The sequence below is a fragment of the Pygoscelis adeliae genome, unplaced genomic scaffold (genome assembly GCF_000699105.1).
Source record: "Pygoscelis adeliae isolate BGI_AS28 unplaced genomic scaffold, ASM69910v1 Scaffold101, whole genome shotgun sequence".
NCBI lineage: Eukaryota > Metazoa > Chordata > Aves > Sphenisciformes > Spheniscidae > Pygoscelis > Pygoscelis adeliae.
This window is the reverse complement of record NW_008824238.1, coordinates 7,861,450-7,880,870: the sequence shown is the minus strand read 5'-3', so window position 1 is coordinate 7,880,870 and position 19,421 is coordinate 7,861,450. Positions and strand designations below refer to the sequence as shown.

At 38.5% G+C, this 19,421-nt stretch overlaps 1 protein-coding gene across 1 annotated transcript in view; it reads left to right on the top strand.

Annotated features, from left to right (window-relative positions):
* The first annotated feature begins 10,482 nt into the window (after positions 1-10,482).
* Positions 10,483-19,421, top strand: part of LOC103926239 (chromosome unknown open reading frame, human C8orf34) — a 168,114-nt gene continuing 159,175 nt past the window's right edge. The window contains exon 1 of the mRNA XM_009335079.1: positions 10,483-10,608. Coding sequence (XP_009333354.1) covers positions 10,483-10,608 — 126 coding nt within the window. The remainder of the gene's footprint in view (positions 10,609-19,421) is intronic.

The window sequence follows — 19,421 nt, the reverse complement described above, 5'->3', positions numbered from 1 at the left end:
AGACCCGAGGCGCTGTCCCTCCGTGACCGGCTGGCGAGGAGGGAGAGGGGGATGCCTCCCCACCGGGAAACCCGCCCCCTGGACCGGGCACTCGGGATGAAATCTGTCCTGCGAAAAGTCCGTGTCGATGGTGTTTTCTGAAATTTTTATCTGCAGTCATACACTTGGGAACCGTATTTTTGCTATAGATTTCCCTTGGTCTTGCAAAGATGCACTTGCTTGGATTTGTAGATGCACAGATGTGCGTATTTTACTATTTCTGTGCATCAGCTATGAATACTTAGAATCTAAAAGGGTACTAGAGCAATCGTGATTATTACCATTTTATCATCCTGTTTCTCATACGGTTTTTACATCTAGATGCACATATATTATACTTTGGCAGTATTATCCCAAGACGCAAGTCTCCCTTTTTCAGTATTTAACTTGTTCTCAATCAAGCTTACTACCTATGAAATCTCTTTTATTCTGGTGTAGTGTTATGTTTTGGGTAGCATTTGCCAACCCTCATAAGAAAGGTTCAAATTTTGTTAGAAAACTGTTCGCTAAGGGTCAGTTTTTATATTTTGCATGGGCTGAGGCTGTTGTGACAGATTATGTTGGCTCAGTGTCAGAGCTGTTATGTTCATTTTGCAATAAATAAACCCCCATCTGATGGAACTGTAACTGGGTACTAGGGAACAGCAGGTGATTTTTCTCCACCACATTTGTGTGGTTCAATTTCTGAATAAAAGACTGTTCAATCAACACAGTTGCTAGGGCTATATACGTAACTGACTCCTGTGTATTTCAATGGGAATTAAGGGTTGCTGAGGAGTTAGGCCCTTGACAGCTGTCATTTTCTTCTAAATTTTCTTAACTCATTGTTTCACACATTAAAATTCAAACAAACTACTTGACATCACTGTTCTGAGTCATACTGTTTTAACCTAGTTTCTCAGTAGTGTAAGATGCTAATAATCTCTATTGTTTAAATAGCAGGATGCTTTAGTTATCAATAGAGGAGGAAAAAATTAAGTTGTATTTGTTACAGCGTTTCATATATCACTGAATATTTCACTAATCGCTATAATGTAGGAATTTCATCGTGGTAGAAAGAGTCTGTGGAAGGCTCTTTGCGTAACCTTGCAGGCTGTCTACAGGTTGTTAGTGCGCTCCTGTATACCGGGAGGAGATTTTTGTGTGAATCCACTTAGACCTGAAAACTAGGGAGTGGATTTAAGATATAGGGCTGTAGCATTCATGTAGCTGTTTGAAGTTATTTTAATCCATAACACTGGGAGGAAGAGGATCGTAATTCTTATCTCCTCCGCTTCCTGATTAGCCATTTAAAATTTACTTATATATTTCATTTTGGTGATGTATTTTTTGTTCTCAACATTTTTTTGAAGATCTACAACCTGTGCTTGATCTTGTAGTCCTTAGTAAAGGGAAGACATGTATTTGAAGTTGACAGGAATTGATCAAAGACTATGCATAGGGTGAAGCTTATGCTCTATTCTAGTATTCCTATTATATATGCATTGTGGTGTATCAAGAATACCATGTGTTCAAAGTCAGATACATTCACTAACGCATCAGTTCTTCATGTCTCTAAAAGTTCTGACACATTGAGAAGAGAGCGCTGCGCTTCGTCTTTCATTCAGGAACAGCTAGCATTTTCTTACACCACTTCTGTTTTTGATGCTAATTAATCACCACTTGTCATGCATGACAGCCATCTTTTTTTTTTGCAATGAGTACTCATTTTCTAATACCAAGTCAGAACAGAGTAGACTTGGATTCAGTTTTCTGCAGTGTTATTTGCTGAGCAGGTTGTGACTATAATTGTTCAATATATGCTTCAAGCCAACATTTTAGGGAGTGCGTAAAATAATATTGGGTAATTGAGGGCAGTTACAGGAAAGAAGAAAGTGGCGAGAGGACATGCAGGCAGGGATGGTGATGCATAAACAGATCAGACTGCATACTTGGGTAGAGAATGATCAGTGATCAGGAGGACTTTACACCATAGATCTTAGACAGTTATGCAGGCACAGTTAGCTGATGGCTGGAACACTCGGTGGCTTCCTGATGAAGAAGTGTGATTCCCCTGCATTACAGTCAAGAGCAGTCATTGCTAGCTGGTCATTCTGTTTCAGTTGCTTGCAGTTATCCTGGTAGCGTCTCTTTTCTCCGTTCTGTCCTGTATTTGTGGCCTTCTGTTACTGTGGTTAGGGCTTTTTGTACTTCATTAACGAGCAGTATCCACCTAAGGACATCTGTTCTTTTGGACTTCATCTTTTTTTTTTTTACCTTCAGTGCATGCTGCATATGCAGATGAGTTTAGTTTTATTTCTTTGCTGAAGTTTTTTATGGTGTGACACTTGAATTATCTTTCTAATTGGTGTAAAAGAGAAGTGTTCAAGAGAAGTGCTGACATGCGAGATGCAGGAAGACTGTAGGCCCTCCCTTGGTTAAAAAGTTGTTTCCATCTCTATAAAGAAAGGTAGGAGTAACCTTCTGGAGAAAGAAATAATGAGCTTAGGCTGACTCAGCAGGTGTCTCCTACTGACTACCGGTACCTGTTAAGGGATAGTAGGAAGTCCTATCCACTCAGCTATGAATGGTAATACACAGATTCAATTGATTCCAAATATTTTTATGAGTTAAATTCTTATTTATGGCTTAAAGGTAGGAAGGAAGGTGGGTGGGAGTTAGTGTGTACATCTGAGACTGTGTCAATTTTGAGACAGATTGCAGAACAACTTCGATACTTCAGCCTCTTTTCCCTCTGCTGAATGTAGGTCCAAAAATCATGGTTTTTCAAAATTGTTACTTCACTGCCATTTCATCTTACAGCTGCCTAAGGTTTTTGCAGGTAGAATTCCTGTGAACCTATAGGTCAACTTCTAAGTTGCCCCAGGCCATGCAGGTAAGGTCTTAAGTTAACCCCTTAAATTCTGTCAGGTTTCATGAGCTGGCTTATCCTGTTCTGTGTTGGTTTTGTGTGTTGTGGTTTTTTTTTCCCCTTTCACTTTTGAAAGCTTAGGCATCTTCCTGTAAGAGATTACTGGCAACTGAGAATACTGTGGTAAAACACCTAGTTTAGATTTGAGGAATGCCCTTTAGAAACGCCTCTCTTCTGGGATGTTTGTGGTAACATGTAGCATAGCACTACCTGATATTTTTTTAGACTTTTTTTTTTTTTTTACATTTAACTTGGAATGTTACAAGAATTCTAAATATGAATTATTTCTGTGATGAAGCTTCACTGTTGTTTTTTTCCATCTTTCTAAAATGTGAACAGGAGGTGTGTGCCTAAAATTGGCTGGGACAGAGTATTCAGAATCAGCACCCACTCATTTCTGTCTGAGTGAAGTATTGACCCACTTTGCGTTTCAAGCATCCAATCCAACAAATTCTTTTTGTGTGCTAATAATCTCAATGAATAATCCTGCTGCTTGTGAGTATCCATACATCTAGACTTCTGTATGACTGTATCTCTTCAGCATCCAGTTGTGTTCTCATTTGGGCAACCTGACAGTTAGTTTGTGTGAATTTGAAAGCTGGATCAGCACTCTTAAGAACAGATTGCAATAAATCTTCAAGAGCTCCAAGATGAATTTAGTGTTTTGGAATTTTCTTATTTATGGAACTGCAGCTAAAAAGCATCCGGCAGGTACATTGTTGTTATGCAAACCAGAAGACTGTAATTTCTTTGAGTTATAAAAAGCCAAAATAACCCTTCTCAAAATAAACATACCAAACCCCTGGTTACCTAAGAATTTTTCTTGAAATAATGTGGATTTAGAGCTATAATTTTTATTTTGAACAACATAAAGGCTGTGTTTATATTACCACACTTACCTTGTTTTCTTTTAGCAGGCAAAATTCCTGAAGCAATATAACAGGCAACTAATTTTTTTTTTAATTTACAGTGGTTTCTTTCCTAAATGAGATGCCATTATTAGTGTATATTATGCACTGGCTTCCATTATTTAATTTAAATAAAATAACTATGCTTCTGAGTTAAACCTTAATGCATCCTAATGCACCTATTTGGTGACTAACAGTATTTATAGTGCACCTTGTGACTGAGTTATTCAAAGTTTGGGAATGAATTTTGGAGATTGGACCGTCTTCTGAAGCAACGTTTGCCCTCAATTCTCAAATACATAATGTAGACACAGTCAACTTGAGTGTCTCATTTACCAGTTTAAGATTCCTCACAGTATCAAATTATGTTTTAAGCTGCAATATCTGCAATGTGAATGATAGGATGCTCTCAAAGAATTGTTTTCTTTTGAGCTTGCTCAAATCATCTTTTATTTTGGTATTATGCTTAATTGGTTAGATTCTGTTGCTAGCATGAAAGGGTCTGTAGTCTGGCTGATGTGAATTTACATAGAGAAGCGTTTAATTTCAGGCAGCTAGACGGACCCTTTGGAAGACCAAGTTTTTCAGTACTTAGACATCATGAGCATCATTTTAGGTACTAACTGATTACCCAGTGACATTGTTTCAGCCTGGCAGTCCCTCTTTCAGAGGAGCCAATATTAGCTGTTTTTCAAAGGATGTGTGGAAACCAGCCGTGATCTGGAAATGCCGCCGTGTTACACAGTGGGGGGCTAGAGGGTCATATATAAGTTCTAATTTTTTTTGTTGCCTGCTACAGTAGGACTTTGTGGTAGCCTTGATGTGCATTGAAGTAAAAGACCTACTTAAGGGGAATGAAAGTCACGTGGAAAAAAAATGGTGTGGAGGTGTCCTTTGCTTTTTGGAGAATTCATTGTGCATTCTGATAGTTGCCTTGGTAAAGTTGTCTTTAAGGGAAAACAAGTGAAAAACTCTAATTAAAACTATAGACAGACCCTTTTCCATTAACAAACAGTTATGTGAGCAATGGCTTTATGCTTTTTGCTTGTGTTTTGTGGTGACCAACAAGATGCAAATGTTGTCAGAAATTTCCCTGTGGATGAGGCATTCATAATTATTCTCTCCTGTGGAATCTGGGTTTAAGACAAGAGGTTGTTCCTGAATGAGGAAAATCACATGTTTTGGTCTTGCTACGTGACCAGTTAATCTCTCAGCATTTGAAAGAACTTGCATTTTTGTGATGTCTGCTCCTCTAGAGATTTGTCTGAAATTAGTCGAAGGTTTAAAAAAATATTGGACAGAGACAGTGAAAGAGATCACAAATACAGGTATGCATTTGTGTGGTCACAAACATAGATGATAATCACATAATCCTTGTTTCCACAGTGGCAAAACCATTACTTTCCTGAAAGGGAAATATGGGCTTTCTTAATGGCTTTTTAAAAAAAATTCCTTCTGGGCACATGACACACAAAGAAATAAAAATCAAAGTTACATTCTTTGTCTAATAGTAATAATTAAAGTTGAAGAATTGTATCTAAAATATGGAATGATAAAATGAAAGAATCATAATAACTTCCTTTTGTTACATTAACTTCTAATGTTTTTAAACTCTCAAAATGACAATTACTTTGTTTCTTGAGAGGGGGAGCTGAAGGCATAACTAGGTTCCCATAAAAAATAGCTGGGGAAAATGAGAACTAGTTCTCAATTGAGTTGCTCTCACCATCATGTACCAGCAGAGCCTGGCTGCTCAATGCTCAGGTCTAGAGCTAGCAGATTTCCTGTTTAAAATAAAGTTTAAACAGAGTTCCTGTTTAAAATAAAATAAAATGCCATGAGTCTAAGGTCTTTGCTCTAGGACATGCACTGGGACAATGATGATTTTGAATTTTTTCCTGGCAACCCCTGTAAGTAATGAATCAGTCTGGATCAAAATTAGCCTATTACTATTGCTCTTTTTTCTTTGCATTTTATCACATTATGAAGTTTCTTCCAAGTTTTAGATAATATTTAATGCATGGTATTAATTAAACCTGAAGTAAGCTCTTCAACTGTTTTGTTTCTTTTGATTAATCCAATCTTTTGGTACAAAGGACAAATGTAAATGTCAAATATTAAATAAAAAACTTTAATGGCTTTGACTCAGTCTTTAATTTTTTCTAATGTGTTCTTTGCTGTTACTGATTTATGCTTTTCCAAGCGGTCTAGATGCTGTCCGTACCCCAGAGTCAGCACAGTCTCAGCCTTCTGGTTGTTTTGGAGCTTCTGAGAGGGAAGGGGACAGCTAGTACTTTGACTGGCATTTCTGCCACATGTGATGTGCTTCTTTATTCTCCTGGAGCAAGTGGATTTCTTAGTTAGCTTCTTTATCTTGGCATTGACTAAAAAGACACACCTAGAAAGACACCTGTTATTAGTGCTTGCTTCGTTTAAAAGTGTTACTTTGTAAACAGAAGCATTAAAAAATTGGGTTAGAAACATAATATTTAAGAGCGTTTTAACATCATGTTCTTTTACAGTTTGCCTCTAATTTTGAAGGTCTAATCAATACTCTCCCCCTTTTTCCAATTTCTTTTCTTCCCACTTGGTACTTTCCATTTTCTGTCTTGTTTATGTAAATGAAGAGGTGAGGACCAATGATTTCTCATTTTCATTTGTTCAGTGATTTTTTTTTGTCTTGTGATATTTTTTTTTTGGGGGGGGGAAAGCATATGTGCTTTTGTATGAGTGAGGGGTAATGGAGATACTTTATTACCCCTGGACTTGAGAGGTGGCTTCAGGCATTTTATATTCACCAACTTGTGGAACAAAGACTACCCAAACCCCTTAATGTCTGTAATATCCAGATAAAAATGAGGTGTTATTGACTGTATTCTGTGTTATTCCCCTTGCAGAGATGCACTCTGCACACTTTCTTATACTAGCTGTGAAGTATGAGAGAGGGATATCTTCTGTGTTAAGAGAAGATGCTTCTCTACCTGAGAAACAGTTAAAACCTGGCTGAAAGCAAAATCATTTTCAAATAGAATCTTAGGAAGCTGTTGGCCTCCTGACTAAGGCAGTGTGCTGTTTCAGATTTTACTGAAGGTGATGAAAAGCAGCACTCATTTGATAGGAGGAACAGAGATTCATGAGTTTAATTCTAGGACGTAGGAAAAGAGCATGATTACTTGAAATGCACACCTATGCCTTTGCCAAGACAACCCAACATCCGTATCTGCTTTCAGTATAGAGGGTAATACCTTTTAAAAAGCTTGCAATAGACACGTTTTTGATGGCCTTAATTTTTATGTCAGGTACCATATGCCATGCTGTGTTAATTTCTCCTTTGGCTACCCAGTTTCACTGAATACCTATTTTTAGTTCCTTCCAAAAGTGTTCAGGCAGAGTCATTAGGCTGAAGTCATGATGCCCCTCTGGTTTTGCTCTTCTGTTGTTTTGGGTTTTTTTTTCTATTTACATAAAATTCAAGTATTATCTTTGCATTAAACTTAGAGGGTCCAGTGAAACACCTCAGTTTTGAACATGACTTTATATAGCACTGTGAGGAAATATGTTGCATTATGGGAAATGCCCATACAAAATGAAGAATGTGTGTGAACTCGCTTACCCATGCATGATAAGTAGAAGGCTATTTTACATTAGCCACCTCTTATAAAATTTCTGTCCATACGGGGAGTGGAAATTGTTACCTTCTTGTGTATTTACATGAAGCATTCTTTCTCTCTTGTCGTGTTGCCAGCTCTCTGCAATATTCAATGAGTAAAATCACTCTATTCATGCACCAGATTTCTCTATAGTAGCTGGAACAATATGCTTATCAAGCTCTTTTGTTGGCTTCTGGAGGAGCTGTTTTCTGGGGCAGGAATTGTGACAGTTTGGGTCTTTCAGCTGTGTTGGAGACTTTTTAATTGAATCATTCCTCCTCTCATAGCTTGTTTTACTCCAGATGCTCTGGTGGTGTGGTACTCAGAACTGCAGGTTGTGAGGTTGAGCTAATAGCCAGTTGCTGCGGGTCCTGTTCATCTTCATTGCTGGCTGCCCATTACTGCTGTTCTTGTTCCAGAACTGGCAGTTGTCTCATGCTACAGTTACCCAGTCTGGGAAGATGAAATAGAAGAAAAGGAAGTCTGCGAAGAAGTGAAAAGTGTTCAGTTGGTTTAGCTCGGTGTGTCACCATGTGGTCTGATGAGGAGCACGGCATTGACTCGGGAGGGAAAATGGAGGTGGCCAGAGGGTGAGGGGAAGGAGAGGAGCACAGCTGCCTTTTTCTCCAGTAGCAAGTTGCTAGATGGGTATAAGTGATCTCCAAATCACTCCATGAGTTCTAACTAACTGCTCAGCCCTGTATACGAGGAGCTTGTGTGCTTAAGCTAGCTTCATATGGATCTCGCCTTTTAAAGATGCAGTTCGCCATAGGTCAGGAGAATGTCATGGAGCCCAGCCCAGTCCCTTCTGTGAAGGAGCGGAAGAGGGAATTGAATAATTAGGGAGGATGGCCTAACGAATTAGGAGGAAATGGACCATATGAATACACTGAGCATGGAAGTGAGAATGGATAGGAAATGGAAGGGGATGGGATGACAAAGATTAATGCTACTTGGCAATGCATTCTTTTTCTTTTTTTTTTTCTTCTTCTTACAATCTTAGTCCCTACAGTCAAATGGTTACCTGGGATCTGTACTTTATTTTTTTAAAGAAAGCTTCTAGTGCTTGTGGTTGCTGAGGGTATGACTGAAGGGTGTGAAACACTGGGCAAATACAAGAAAATACAACTTCTTATCATCTAAAGAAATGTGCATGTTTTGCAGTGTCTGACTCATACTTCTGGTACTTGATCTTGGCAATACTGCTTGGGTATAGATTTGCCAGGGAGTTAAAGGTGTCCTTAGCACTGCTATTAACACTGGCTGCTGTGCCACAAACTCCTTCATCAAGATTGCATTACACTCCAATTTGATAGGCATTGTGTCTCTGCTGACATTTGTATGAGTGGAGAGGTAAACTGATGATTGTGAAGAATTCCTCTGGTTAGGTACCTGTCTCAAAGAAAGGAATTCTGAATGGTAAGTTCTGTGTTTCTTTTGGTGCACTAATGCAGAAAAGCTGCTCTGTATTGTTGATAGCAGAATTTGTCCTAGAAGCCTACATAAGCATCTTGTGGTTTAACCTGGCAGGCAGCTGAACACCACACAGCCGTTTGCACACGCCCCCCCACTGGGATGGGGGAGAGAATCGGGGAAAAAAAAAAAGGTAAAGCTTGTGGATTGAGATAAAGACAATTTAATAGGACAAAAAAGAAAGGGAAAATAATAATAATAATAATAATGATAAAAGAATATACAAAACAAGTGGTGCACAATGCAATTGTTCACCACCCACTGACCCATGCCCAGCCAGTTCCTGGGCTGTGGACCCCTGGCCAGCTTTTCCCCTAGTTTATATACTGAGCATGTCGTCATATGGTATGGAATACCCCTTTGGTCAGTTGGGGTCAGCTGTCCCAGCCGTGTCCCCTCCCAACTTCTTGTGCACCCCCAGCCTACTTGCTGGTGGGGCGGTGTGAGAAGCAGGGAAAGTCCTTGACTCTGTGTAAGCACTGCTCAGCAGTAACTAAAACATCAGTGTGTTATCAAGATTATTCTCATCCTAAATCCAAAACACAGCGCTGTACCAGCTACTAGAAAGAAAATTAACTCTATCCCAGCCAAAACCAGGACAAAGTGGAAGCTGTCTCTTCTGGAGACTTGGATGATGGTTCATAGAACTGAAAAGGAAGGTTAGTTTCATCTGTAGATGACCTTAGGAGAGAACTTGTGGAAGCAATTACGGATAGGGCAGTTAGGAAGAAAAAGATTTTATGAGGCAGATTCTGTGATATTTTGTAGAGATGGAATTGGGGGGCATAGGTGTGAGTAAAGCCATAGTTTCATTTGAAGAAGAAAAGAGAGAGACAGGGTAAGATTACTAGGTTTCTGTGACTGGGTTTACTGGGATTTCTCAGACTGAAATGTATGTGCGCATGTGCACACTCTGTGCAATGCATATAGATGCTCTGAAGCATTGGAACATGCCTGAGAATCCCATGTGTGCTGGGCAAAGATCCTGCATAAATGCGGTAGGTGCTGTATGTTCCTGTTCAGACACATTGTATTAACTGCACATGTCCAGGCCAGTTGGGCATGACGCGCTCAATACACCCAATGTGACCTGGGTATTCATCTTCCTAAGCATTCTAAAGAATCTTGTCCTTCCTGCCTAATCAGGACAAAGCGGAGATGTCCAGGGAAACACAAGCTGAGGACAAAACCAAGGTCTGCAGATGCAGAAATTCCTCTGGGTGTGCCATCATGAAACACCACCCATAATTGTGCTGAGGACAAAGTCTGCACAGCATTAACCTTGGAGAGATGGCAGGCTGCAATTCACTCACTATCTTTTTAAGACACATCCTTTTGCATGATGTAGAGCTCCCAGAAAAAAAAAAAAGGTGTTTCAGAGCTCCTCCTAAGTGTGCCCTGGTTCAGAATAATGCCAGTAGATAATAATGCCTGTAGTCTAATACAAAGTGTAAGACAGTGAAGCTATTTGGAGACAAAAGCTGAATGGAGACTTACCAATATGGAGCAAAGAAGGGATACACAAAGAGAAGACTTTGCTAGAGTAACAGATTTAATCTCGATTTATTATCCTGTGAAGGAGGAATACCTGAAAGAAAAAGATAGCAGGGGAGAAAAAGGAACAAAGGTAAATAAGAAATTCAAGAGAATTTTTTTTAATTCTGTGTTTCCCTATGATAATAGAAAAAAGATTAGAAGAATGAAGTTGGCGAAAATGAAGATCCACTTAATAAGATTTACTTAAACACTGAAGAAAAAGTTAAGAAGTCAGGAGAATAAAATATGCAGTAGTTAGGGTACTGAAATGGTAGACAGTTATCTGGCTGCTGTTCCTACTTCTGCTACTGCTGTCCCGCTGCATTATCACATATTATTCTGTGCTTGTCTTTCCCTTTCCTTTGTCTGTCTTGTTTATCTGCACAGAGACTGCAAACCCCTCTGGCTCTTACAGTCTTCACATGGTTTAGGAGTTTTCACAGCAAGGCCCTGAGCTCATTATGGCCCTTCTGCGTCCTCTTCTTTCTTTGTGCTGCCTCAGTGCCTGGTAGTGCTATTAATCCCATTAATTGGTGCCACACATTCAAAAAAATTGATTTCTCTTCCCTTCTTCCCTGCTTAGTGTGGCGGTTCAGAGCATTGACAAGTCTCAAGGCTGCAGTGCAGTCCATGTGAGCACGTTGTGTTCCCACAGTGAGCCCTGCTGCTGTTGGTGAGGCCCTGATTTACAAGAGGAAGGCCTTCACTCGTAACCAGGCAGATTTAGTCTAACATTAAATTAATAGCAATCAAATCATCAGGAAGCTTTAATTGGGCAATCACTGTCAGGGTTGGAAAGTTACTTTGCTGTGTCAGAAACAAACAAAAACATACACCAGTGATTTGCAGGCATTGTTTTCTAAATAAAAAGCATTAGAAAATAAGATTAGTAATGCTTTGGCTGTTATTAAAAACAGCTCTACAACTCAAAAACCTATCACATCTTCTAAAATTACCCAGATCTCAGCTTCTAGAAATGAAGTGATTCTTAGTTGCCTAAGCCATTGCAGTCTTGATGGTAGAAGCGTCTGATGAGAAATGATGGACCTAACTACAGTTCTATGTACAATTCAATTATCTGTCCTTAAAAATTACCATTGCTACCCATTTAAAGTTTTCAATCATTCAGTAGTACTTATTTAAATATCCACTTAAGGCTCTAGCTTTCTTGTAAAATATACTCCTTTAGTCCTTTGTTTGAAAACCTAAACCAGAGGATAGCTCGTGGATGTTGCGGGTCATGTCCCGGGTAGGTTAGGGAGGGCATGCTGACTAGATCTGTGGTGACAGTTTACATGGAAGAGATAGTCAAAGTGCAAGTGACAGTTTTTAGAAATATACCAGTTTTGTGTATGTGTTGAAGTTACCTTGTTTGGACTAGAAAGTGATTATAATGAGTTGATCCATATGATGTAATTATTAGAACTCGTGTTTTTTGATGACTTCTTTTAAAACCGTTTTTCCTGCTATTTTTTCTCTTAGAAAAAACATTTATTCATTAGCTTATATTTTTGTTACACAGAGATTTGAATTAATATTTTTTTCTTATCTCATACTTATGCTTTGCATAATGTAAAAATGGCTTTAATATTGCAATCATATATGTAACTTAGCTAATCTCTAATTTATAGAGTGGAAAGTGTATCCTGCTTATGTAAGCTGATATTTATTTAGCTGTCCCCATTATCTCAGACCTACTTTATCTGTGGGCATGATATGGTGTCAGCCTTAAGCCTGTGCAACCAATGCAGTTGTCCTCCCAGAGGCCAAACAGAAGTGTCCAACATCCTCTCATTTCAGAGACTTTTTTCAGCTTGGTATTGACATAGGTCTCAGTTTTCAACTGCTCTTTAAAGGTAGTGTGAGGGAGGTTTTTCACATTACTTAGGTGAGGATTCTGTAAGGACTTGGGCATGCAGGTAACTTTTTAATGGAACAAATAGTAAGTAATCCATGCGACAAATCATGAAGGTAGACTACATACATGCTTCAGCTTTTTTCCAATAGCGTTACATATGAATCTGCATTTGAATGAATATAATTTTCAGCCATAAGTGCTGGTGTTGTACTGAGAGGTACAAAAGAAAGAGATCCAAAAATACGATTAACAGTAGTTGGGTCACTTACACTTTAGGTTAAGTCTTCATATATCGTATTTTGTGTTTGTCCTCAGGATGCAAGGTATGCTACCTTAAATTCTTTCATAATGACACATTGATGAGCAGATGGGAGTAGGTCTGAGAACGTAAAATTTACAGCCATCATTTTTGGAAGATAGGGATTGACAGCAATGTACAATTTAGGACTGGGTAGAAATATTTTATTCTTTTTTTATTCTTGTTGAAAAACACAGCTCCTTTAAAGTTTGATAAATTGAAATGTTTTGTTAAAGCAACCTGTAGTGTTTTTGTGATGAGTTTACTTTCAGCTGAACTTCCTCATTTGGCTGAATTGCTTGGTGGAAATTATAGTTTGGATGTCTCTTAAGCTCCTACAACCTCTCTCCATGGCTTGACTATGGTGAGAACAAACTGGTAAATCCTGTGTGGAAAACATAGGCCTTAAATATCAATGACACTAATTCTGTGCTCCCTCTTCATGGTTCTCTTTAACATTGACCAGTAGCGATCACAAATATAGGCCATCCATATAAAATTAGATCACTACACAGGAATGCAAAAGTAGGATATGTTTTTTGGGGTTTTTTTTTGTGGTTGTTTTCCAGAAGTAATGTCAAAAAAGTCCATTGCTGATGGATAAAAGTGAGCATTAGGATTTGGGTAAAGCTAGATTATTGCTTTAGATTTGAAAAAGAAGCCCATGAGAATAGACCGTTATGCCTGTGATGGTGTTTCTTTCTGGAGACGGACAATTAAGTCAAATGGCTATTCTCAGAAACTTCAGAAGAGTATTTGGCCAAATTTTTGGACTGGGAATAGGTGGACATTTATTCACTGGAAAAATATTGCTGTATCTTATTTATGTCACATTACCATTTGTGTTCAGCTGTAATCAAACCCCAGATATTTTGAGGCTTTTTCCAATTTTAAAAAATTTGAAGTAATTGGAAGCATTTGAATTTAAGATGTTGCAAATAATAGCCGTTATACTGCAAAAGTGCTTGAGTGTTTTTTTTCCATGACTACTTATACAGTGTTTTTGTCTAATATTTGAGCATATGAAAATTTACCATAGTATTACACAACATGGGATCTCGCCGTTCTCATAAGCCCTTATAATAATAGGTACCATTATAATAATCAAGAAGCCTTTCTCGTAGCATCCTTTTGCCCTACATTCAGTGGAACATTGAGTTTATTTCTTCTAGTTTTCTATGACATCAAAAGCTTTTGTGAGTCTGATGTATATTAATAATATGATATATATGTATATATATTTGTCGGAAAAGGGAATGCTTTCTATGCCTCCCACCAGCTGGATGATTTTTGCATTTGATCCAGTACTTGAGCATTATTTTTATATTTTATACAAGAACTGTTCAAATAATGACATTCAAGTTGAAAGTCAAGCTCAATGAGTGTTACGGAACGTGTTTTTAAAGGTCTATGTGATTACTGCAGTATATATAAAAGTGAACCACAGTAAGTTTGTATGAGCAATTATGAACCTAACTTTCAAGTGTTTGTGGTGGCTTCTTTGCTTTGAAGCATACTTTTGTTTTAATATAGGAAATGAGATTTGAAAAACAAACATGAAATTTATCCAAATCAAAAATTAAGAGGACAAAAGCCAGTTATGTGCTGTTATAATCCAGGGATGGTTACAGCCCCAGCCTGAAGCGGAGTCTGCAGCATTGGTGCAGCTGTATAGTGCTGAGTGTTTAGAAATATGCATTTGGCATTGGACCATCTCTTCTGTTAAACACTTGCCTGGCTGTAATCCATCATATCTAGTATCTGTCGTACATTGTCAACAAAGTTTGATGTTTTCCTTTGTAGAGTACAACAGACACACTGTTCTTTCACTTCTGCTAATCAGTTGTCTTTTGCTGAAGAGTCATTTTCTGGGGCACCCTTTTCTGGGCATGATTATTATGGACATCCAGACTCTGAGGAGGAAGTGTCTTGTCTGAAGCAAGTCTTCCAGTGACTCTTTCTGTGCAGAAGTTGTATGGGGATCTATTCTTCCTCATGGTGCTCCAGAGGAAGGGACACGCCTTGCAATACGCTGAGTCTGGAAGGCATTGGAGTAGGGTGAGAGGCTTCTGTCTCTTCTGATGGTGGTCAGATCTCTCTCTCATTTGTAACATCACCTGTGTAAATGCAATTGTGCACGGGTTAAAGGTATTTTTTTGGTTCTGTGATTCCACTAGCCAAACCTGGGTGAAAAAAAAATCATTCAAGTTACTGTTCCACACAAGATGATGTAATTGTGTTTCGGCATAGGGAATTGATGTTTGGATGTGGAAATAACTTGATTAATGCAAGACTGTCCTGATACAACTGTTTAGATTGAATCTTTGACATTACATCCTCCAGGATTAAAATAAAATACAGTATTTCTTAAATGAACAAAGCTAAATATTACTTAGATATCAGTGCTGTTCTTAATATGACTACTGAATTATGCCTGCCATTTTCTGTCTTTCCATGCTTTTGAGGGAATACAGTGGTGTCTTTTTCCTGGGTATATTTCAAGATATGCAAAAGGAATGTAATAGGTTATCCTTCCTCTATGTAGTTAAATCAATTATCTGCTGAAAAACTCCACTATCTTGATATTGTATTTTCATCTGCTGGCTGCAACAAGAAAAAGGTACTGTATTGTGATAGAAATTGTCCAGACATACTGCAAATGAGAACTTCTGCCCAATGAGTTTTGAGTCTTATTTCAAGGCAGGACAAAGCCAGTAGATGAGATAAGCAAGTAACTGTGTGGAGGGGATCTTGGAGGAACGGTAGTATGAGCATGCATTTTCAGAAGGTAAGCTTGGTGCCTGCTTTGCTAGCATAGATTTTGCTTTGTAGGAGCAGTCAGTTAGGCAGCTTGTTGTTCATCTGCAGTAGGCTCTGTAATCTCCTGGGTTCAGTCCTCAGACTGGCCAGGTCTGTGTGTATTCAAACCTTGACGCCGAAGGGCCTGCTTTTCAGGACAATCCCGGATGGCAGCCTGGGTATTGTTCCACAAGCCGCGGCCATTTTTAGATGGAGACAGAGGCAGTGACTGTACCTTCTTGGGGCTCAGGCAGAGCAATGAACCTGGTGGTGCTAGGGGGAAGCGGTTTGGGAACCCCAGAAGGTGGCTGGAGGCGTAGACTGTGCTCTGCGCTCAGTGTTAACATTTCCTCCCCTAGCAATTTTGCTACTGTGTCTCTCATACCTGATTCTTTGTGGTTCATGTTGCACTCTAAACCTGAATACTTCAAGCCTGCGCTTTTTAGGTCAAAATGGACACCTGCGTGTCTTTTTCTCTATGTGTGCCTGATCTTCAGTTTGTTTTTTAGTTTGACTATGATGGGATAGTTGCGGTTTGGGAACCCCAGAAGGTGGCTGGAGGCGTAGACTGTGGGTAGCTCTGCGCTCAGTGTTAACATTTCCTTCCCCTAGCAATTTTGCTACTGTGTCTCTCATACCTGATTCTTTGTGGTTCATGTTGCACTCTAAACCTGAATACTTCAAGCCTGCGCTTTTTAGGTCAAAATGGACACCTGCGTGTCTTTTTCTCTATGTGTGCCTGATCTTCAGTTTGTTTTTTAGTTTGACTATGATGGGATAGTTGTTCTCAGAAGTTTCTCTGCTTTGAGCAGCAGAAGTATCTATTTTAATTTGACTTGAAATAAAGAGTTTATCCATGAAGGCAGAGCATGTTAGAAATCTGTCAGAACTTTGAAAATAATATTAAGAAAAAAATGTATCATTATAGCAGTTTCTCTGTCATCTTGCTCACTGATGGGGGAAATCATACAAGTAATTTTGGCTTAACTGATGGTTGATAAAAATGCATATGGAAGCAATCACAGGTGGATTTTACTTCTAACTGAACTGGAGTTAGTAATGTGTCTTCCCAGTTGGGGCTGAAGATAAAATCAGGTACGCTGATATGCAACGGAAATATAATAGTTCCCAGTATCATGTGGTAACATGTAATAGATGGTAGTAGACAAAACCCTGGAAGATCCACTAGAGTATGGAAAAAAATTGGTCAATATTGTTTTTTCTTAGTTAACATAGTTATTTAGCTGGTTATTGTAATATTATGAATTCATATATTTATAATCAGTTTTTATTGTTATATCCATGGGCTGATGGCTTCTGCATGGCAAAAGATTCCTGTATTCTTCCATTTAAAGTGACCAATTCTTTTCATTCTGATTTCATTGTGGGTTTTGCTTTTTTTTTTCCCAATGGCAAAGTTCAAGTGTATATATAATTAAGCAAAAACTTCATCTACCCCTAAATGAATGCAGGTTAAAATGACTGCTAATATAAAAGTGCTACTTATAATAGTAAATGCGGAGATTTTTATAATTTCCACTTGAGGTTAGAAAAGCACGGAGTCTGAGCTGCATAGAACCAAACTGAACGTGACTGTGTGTTCTCAGAGGTGTTTGACAGCTATCAGGTATCTGCTTGCAGATAGTCTTCAGTGGCTTTGGTGATTATTCTGACAAGATACTGTGCATCTAGTGTTACCTGTAAAAGGCAAATCAGTGTGACCTTTCCTGTGGGGGGGAAAAAAGGATACAAGTAGCTTTAAATCAATCAAGCAACTGCTTATATGTGAAATAACCTTTTGTCTTCTTAAAATGCTATATAAAAACTACTCGTTTTAAGTAGTTCCAGCCACATTTGCAGTATATAAAAGACATGAAAGAACCTTTTGTATTTTGCTGTGGTGAAAATGAATTTCCAGACTTTTCTATGGCAACAAATTCTGACCTTTCCAGTTCAGAAATCTCTGTTGTATTGGTGCATATTAAACATTTAGTTCTATTTAAAAAGCTGATTACAACATTGGTATGAAGTCTTATGAGACCAAGTCAATCTCTCACAGGTAAATAATAGGAAATTAAGATGCATATCTGAATAGATATTAATCTATTCAAAGTGTATGAATAAAACTTGTAATTAGACTGAGTATTACCAACAATTGTTTAGCTGCTGTATTAAAGGAACATCTCCAAATGACATGATTTAAGTAAATTCTAACAGTCAGGGAGCATCTGTTAACTTCTCTGGAATTTGTTTGGTGATTATTACTTGAGCAAATTTAGAGTTAATTTATGTAGGCAGCTAAAGTCAGGATAATTAAATCTGTGTTAGAACTTCCCTACCCTGGACTCTGGTAACTTGCATTCTTCATTTTGTGTCACTGTAATTGGTGGTTATTTGAACTTCCATATGAATAGTTTAAAAATTCTTGGTCAAGATTAAAAAATTTTGAAAACAATTTTTTTCTGGTTATTTTAACGCATAGAACTTATACAGAATATTTAATAACTTTGGCTGCACACACTGCTTCCAGTGTGTACAGGCAAAGTTATTAAATATTCTGTATATATTCTGTATATTCTGTAGCTTTTTAAAACATCATCTTATAATTATCTTTCTGTACAACTTGAGTAAATGTAATGTTGTAGTAATGTAATTACTTGTATCCTTTTTCCACAGGAGAAGTAATATTGATTTGCCTTTTACAGATAATGCATAATTTACAGTGCCTCATTCCAAAAGCTGTCAGAGCAGAGTGTCTGCTAATGGACATCTGCCAACATGGGCTTGACTGTCTGCAGTTTCATCATGTCTATTATCCTGTGGTTTGTATGTTACATGTTAGTTGCATGCACTGGTGAAACCCATGGAAGACATCCCAGTGGTGGTTTCCAGAGGCAAACTTCGTATTGTGGAATGAGCATCAGGCCAAGGCTCCACTGAAAATAAGGCTTTAATGTCTGAATGGGATTTTGCTGTGTAAAAGTGATGCTAACTTAAAGAGGTTCCCTAATGTTCCTACTTCTGTGATTGCAGTTACGGGATTTCTCAAGATCTCTTTTTTTAAAGGCCAACAAAGAAAAAAATCATTGAGGGTGTGTGTGATTCCATGAATGATGTGCATTTAGTTACAAGCCAAGCTAGTCACATTGATAGGTCCGAACACTGCATGGGTAGTAGTATGTCTCTCAGAATGGTGATCGAGAAACCCCATGTACTAAGCAAGAACTCACCCATAGTACTAAATGCCAAAGCACAGAGAAATGTGTGAAATATTAGCCAGGTCTACGGTGTCAAGCTGGAGTTGAAAACAGGTGTTGCTGTGCGCATAGACACAATGATCTGACTACTTCCCTGAGGGACGATGCTAGCAGTATTTCAGAGACAACAGTTCCCTGTTTTCTCTTCAAGTGTGGCTGGAAGTGAAGCAGCTCTCCACAGCGTCAAAGGACTGTGTCTATATTTGATCTAAATGCTGTTTAACACTAGCCACTGGATTGTCAAATTGTGCTCCCTCTTATGTCACTGCCTGAATTATCTGTCTGTCTACCTATCATACTGTGCAGTAGCATAGGATTAGCAGGCAGAAAGTTTCTTTTCCCTGATACGTTATAGCCTTGAGTTTAAGACAGTATCCTGTGTGGTGAGGGATGTGGGTTTGACTCTCCTCAGGCTGATGGTAGCCTTATATTGTATCTAGGTTCCAGTATCCTGAATGAGAACCGGAGCTCATATGCAGCTGGCAGGTATTGGCTTTTCTATATTCGTGAGGGGTCTAATATTGGGCACGCGTTAGGCATGGTCAGAGAACACCAACTCCATCAGACCTCTCGGGAATCTTAGGTGCCAGTCCATCTAATCTTTATCAGGTTTTGCAGGATCTGAAAGACTTGTTGCTGGGAAAGTTCTGTGATTTCCTTAGAAGTCTCTTGTAGATACTGTTATCTTTTCT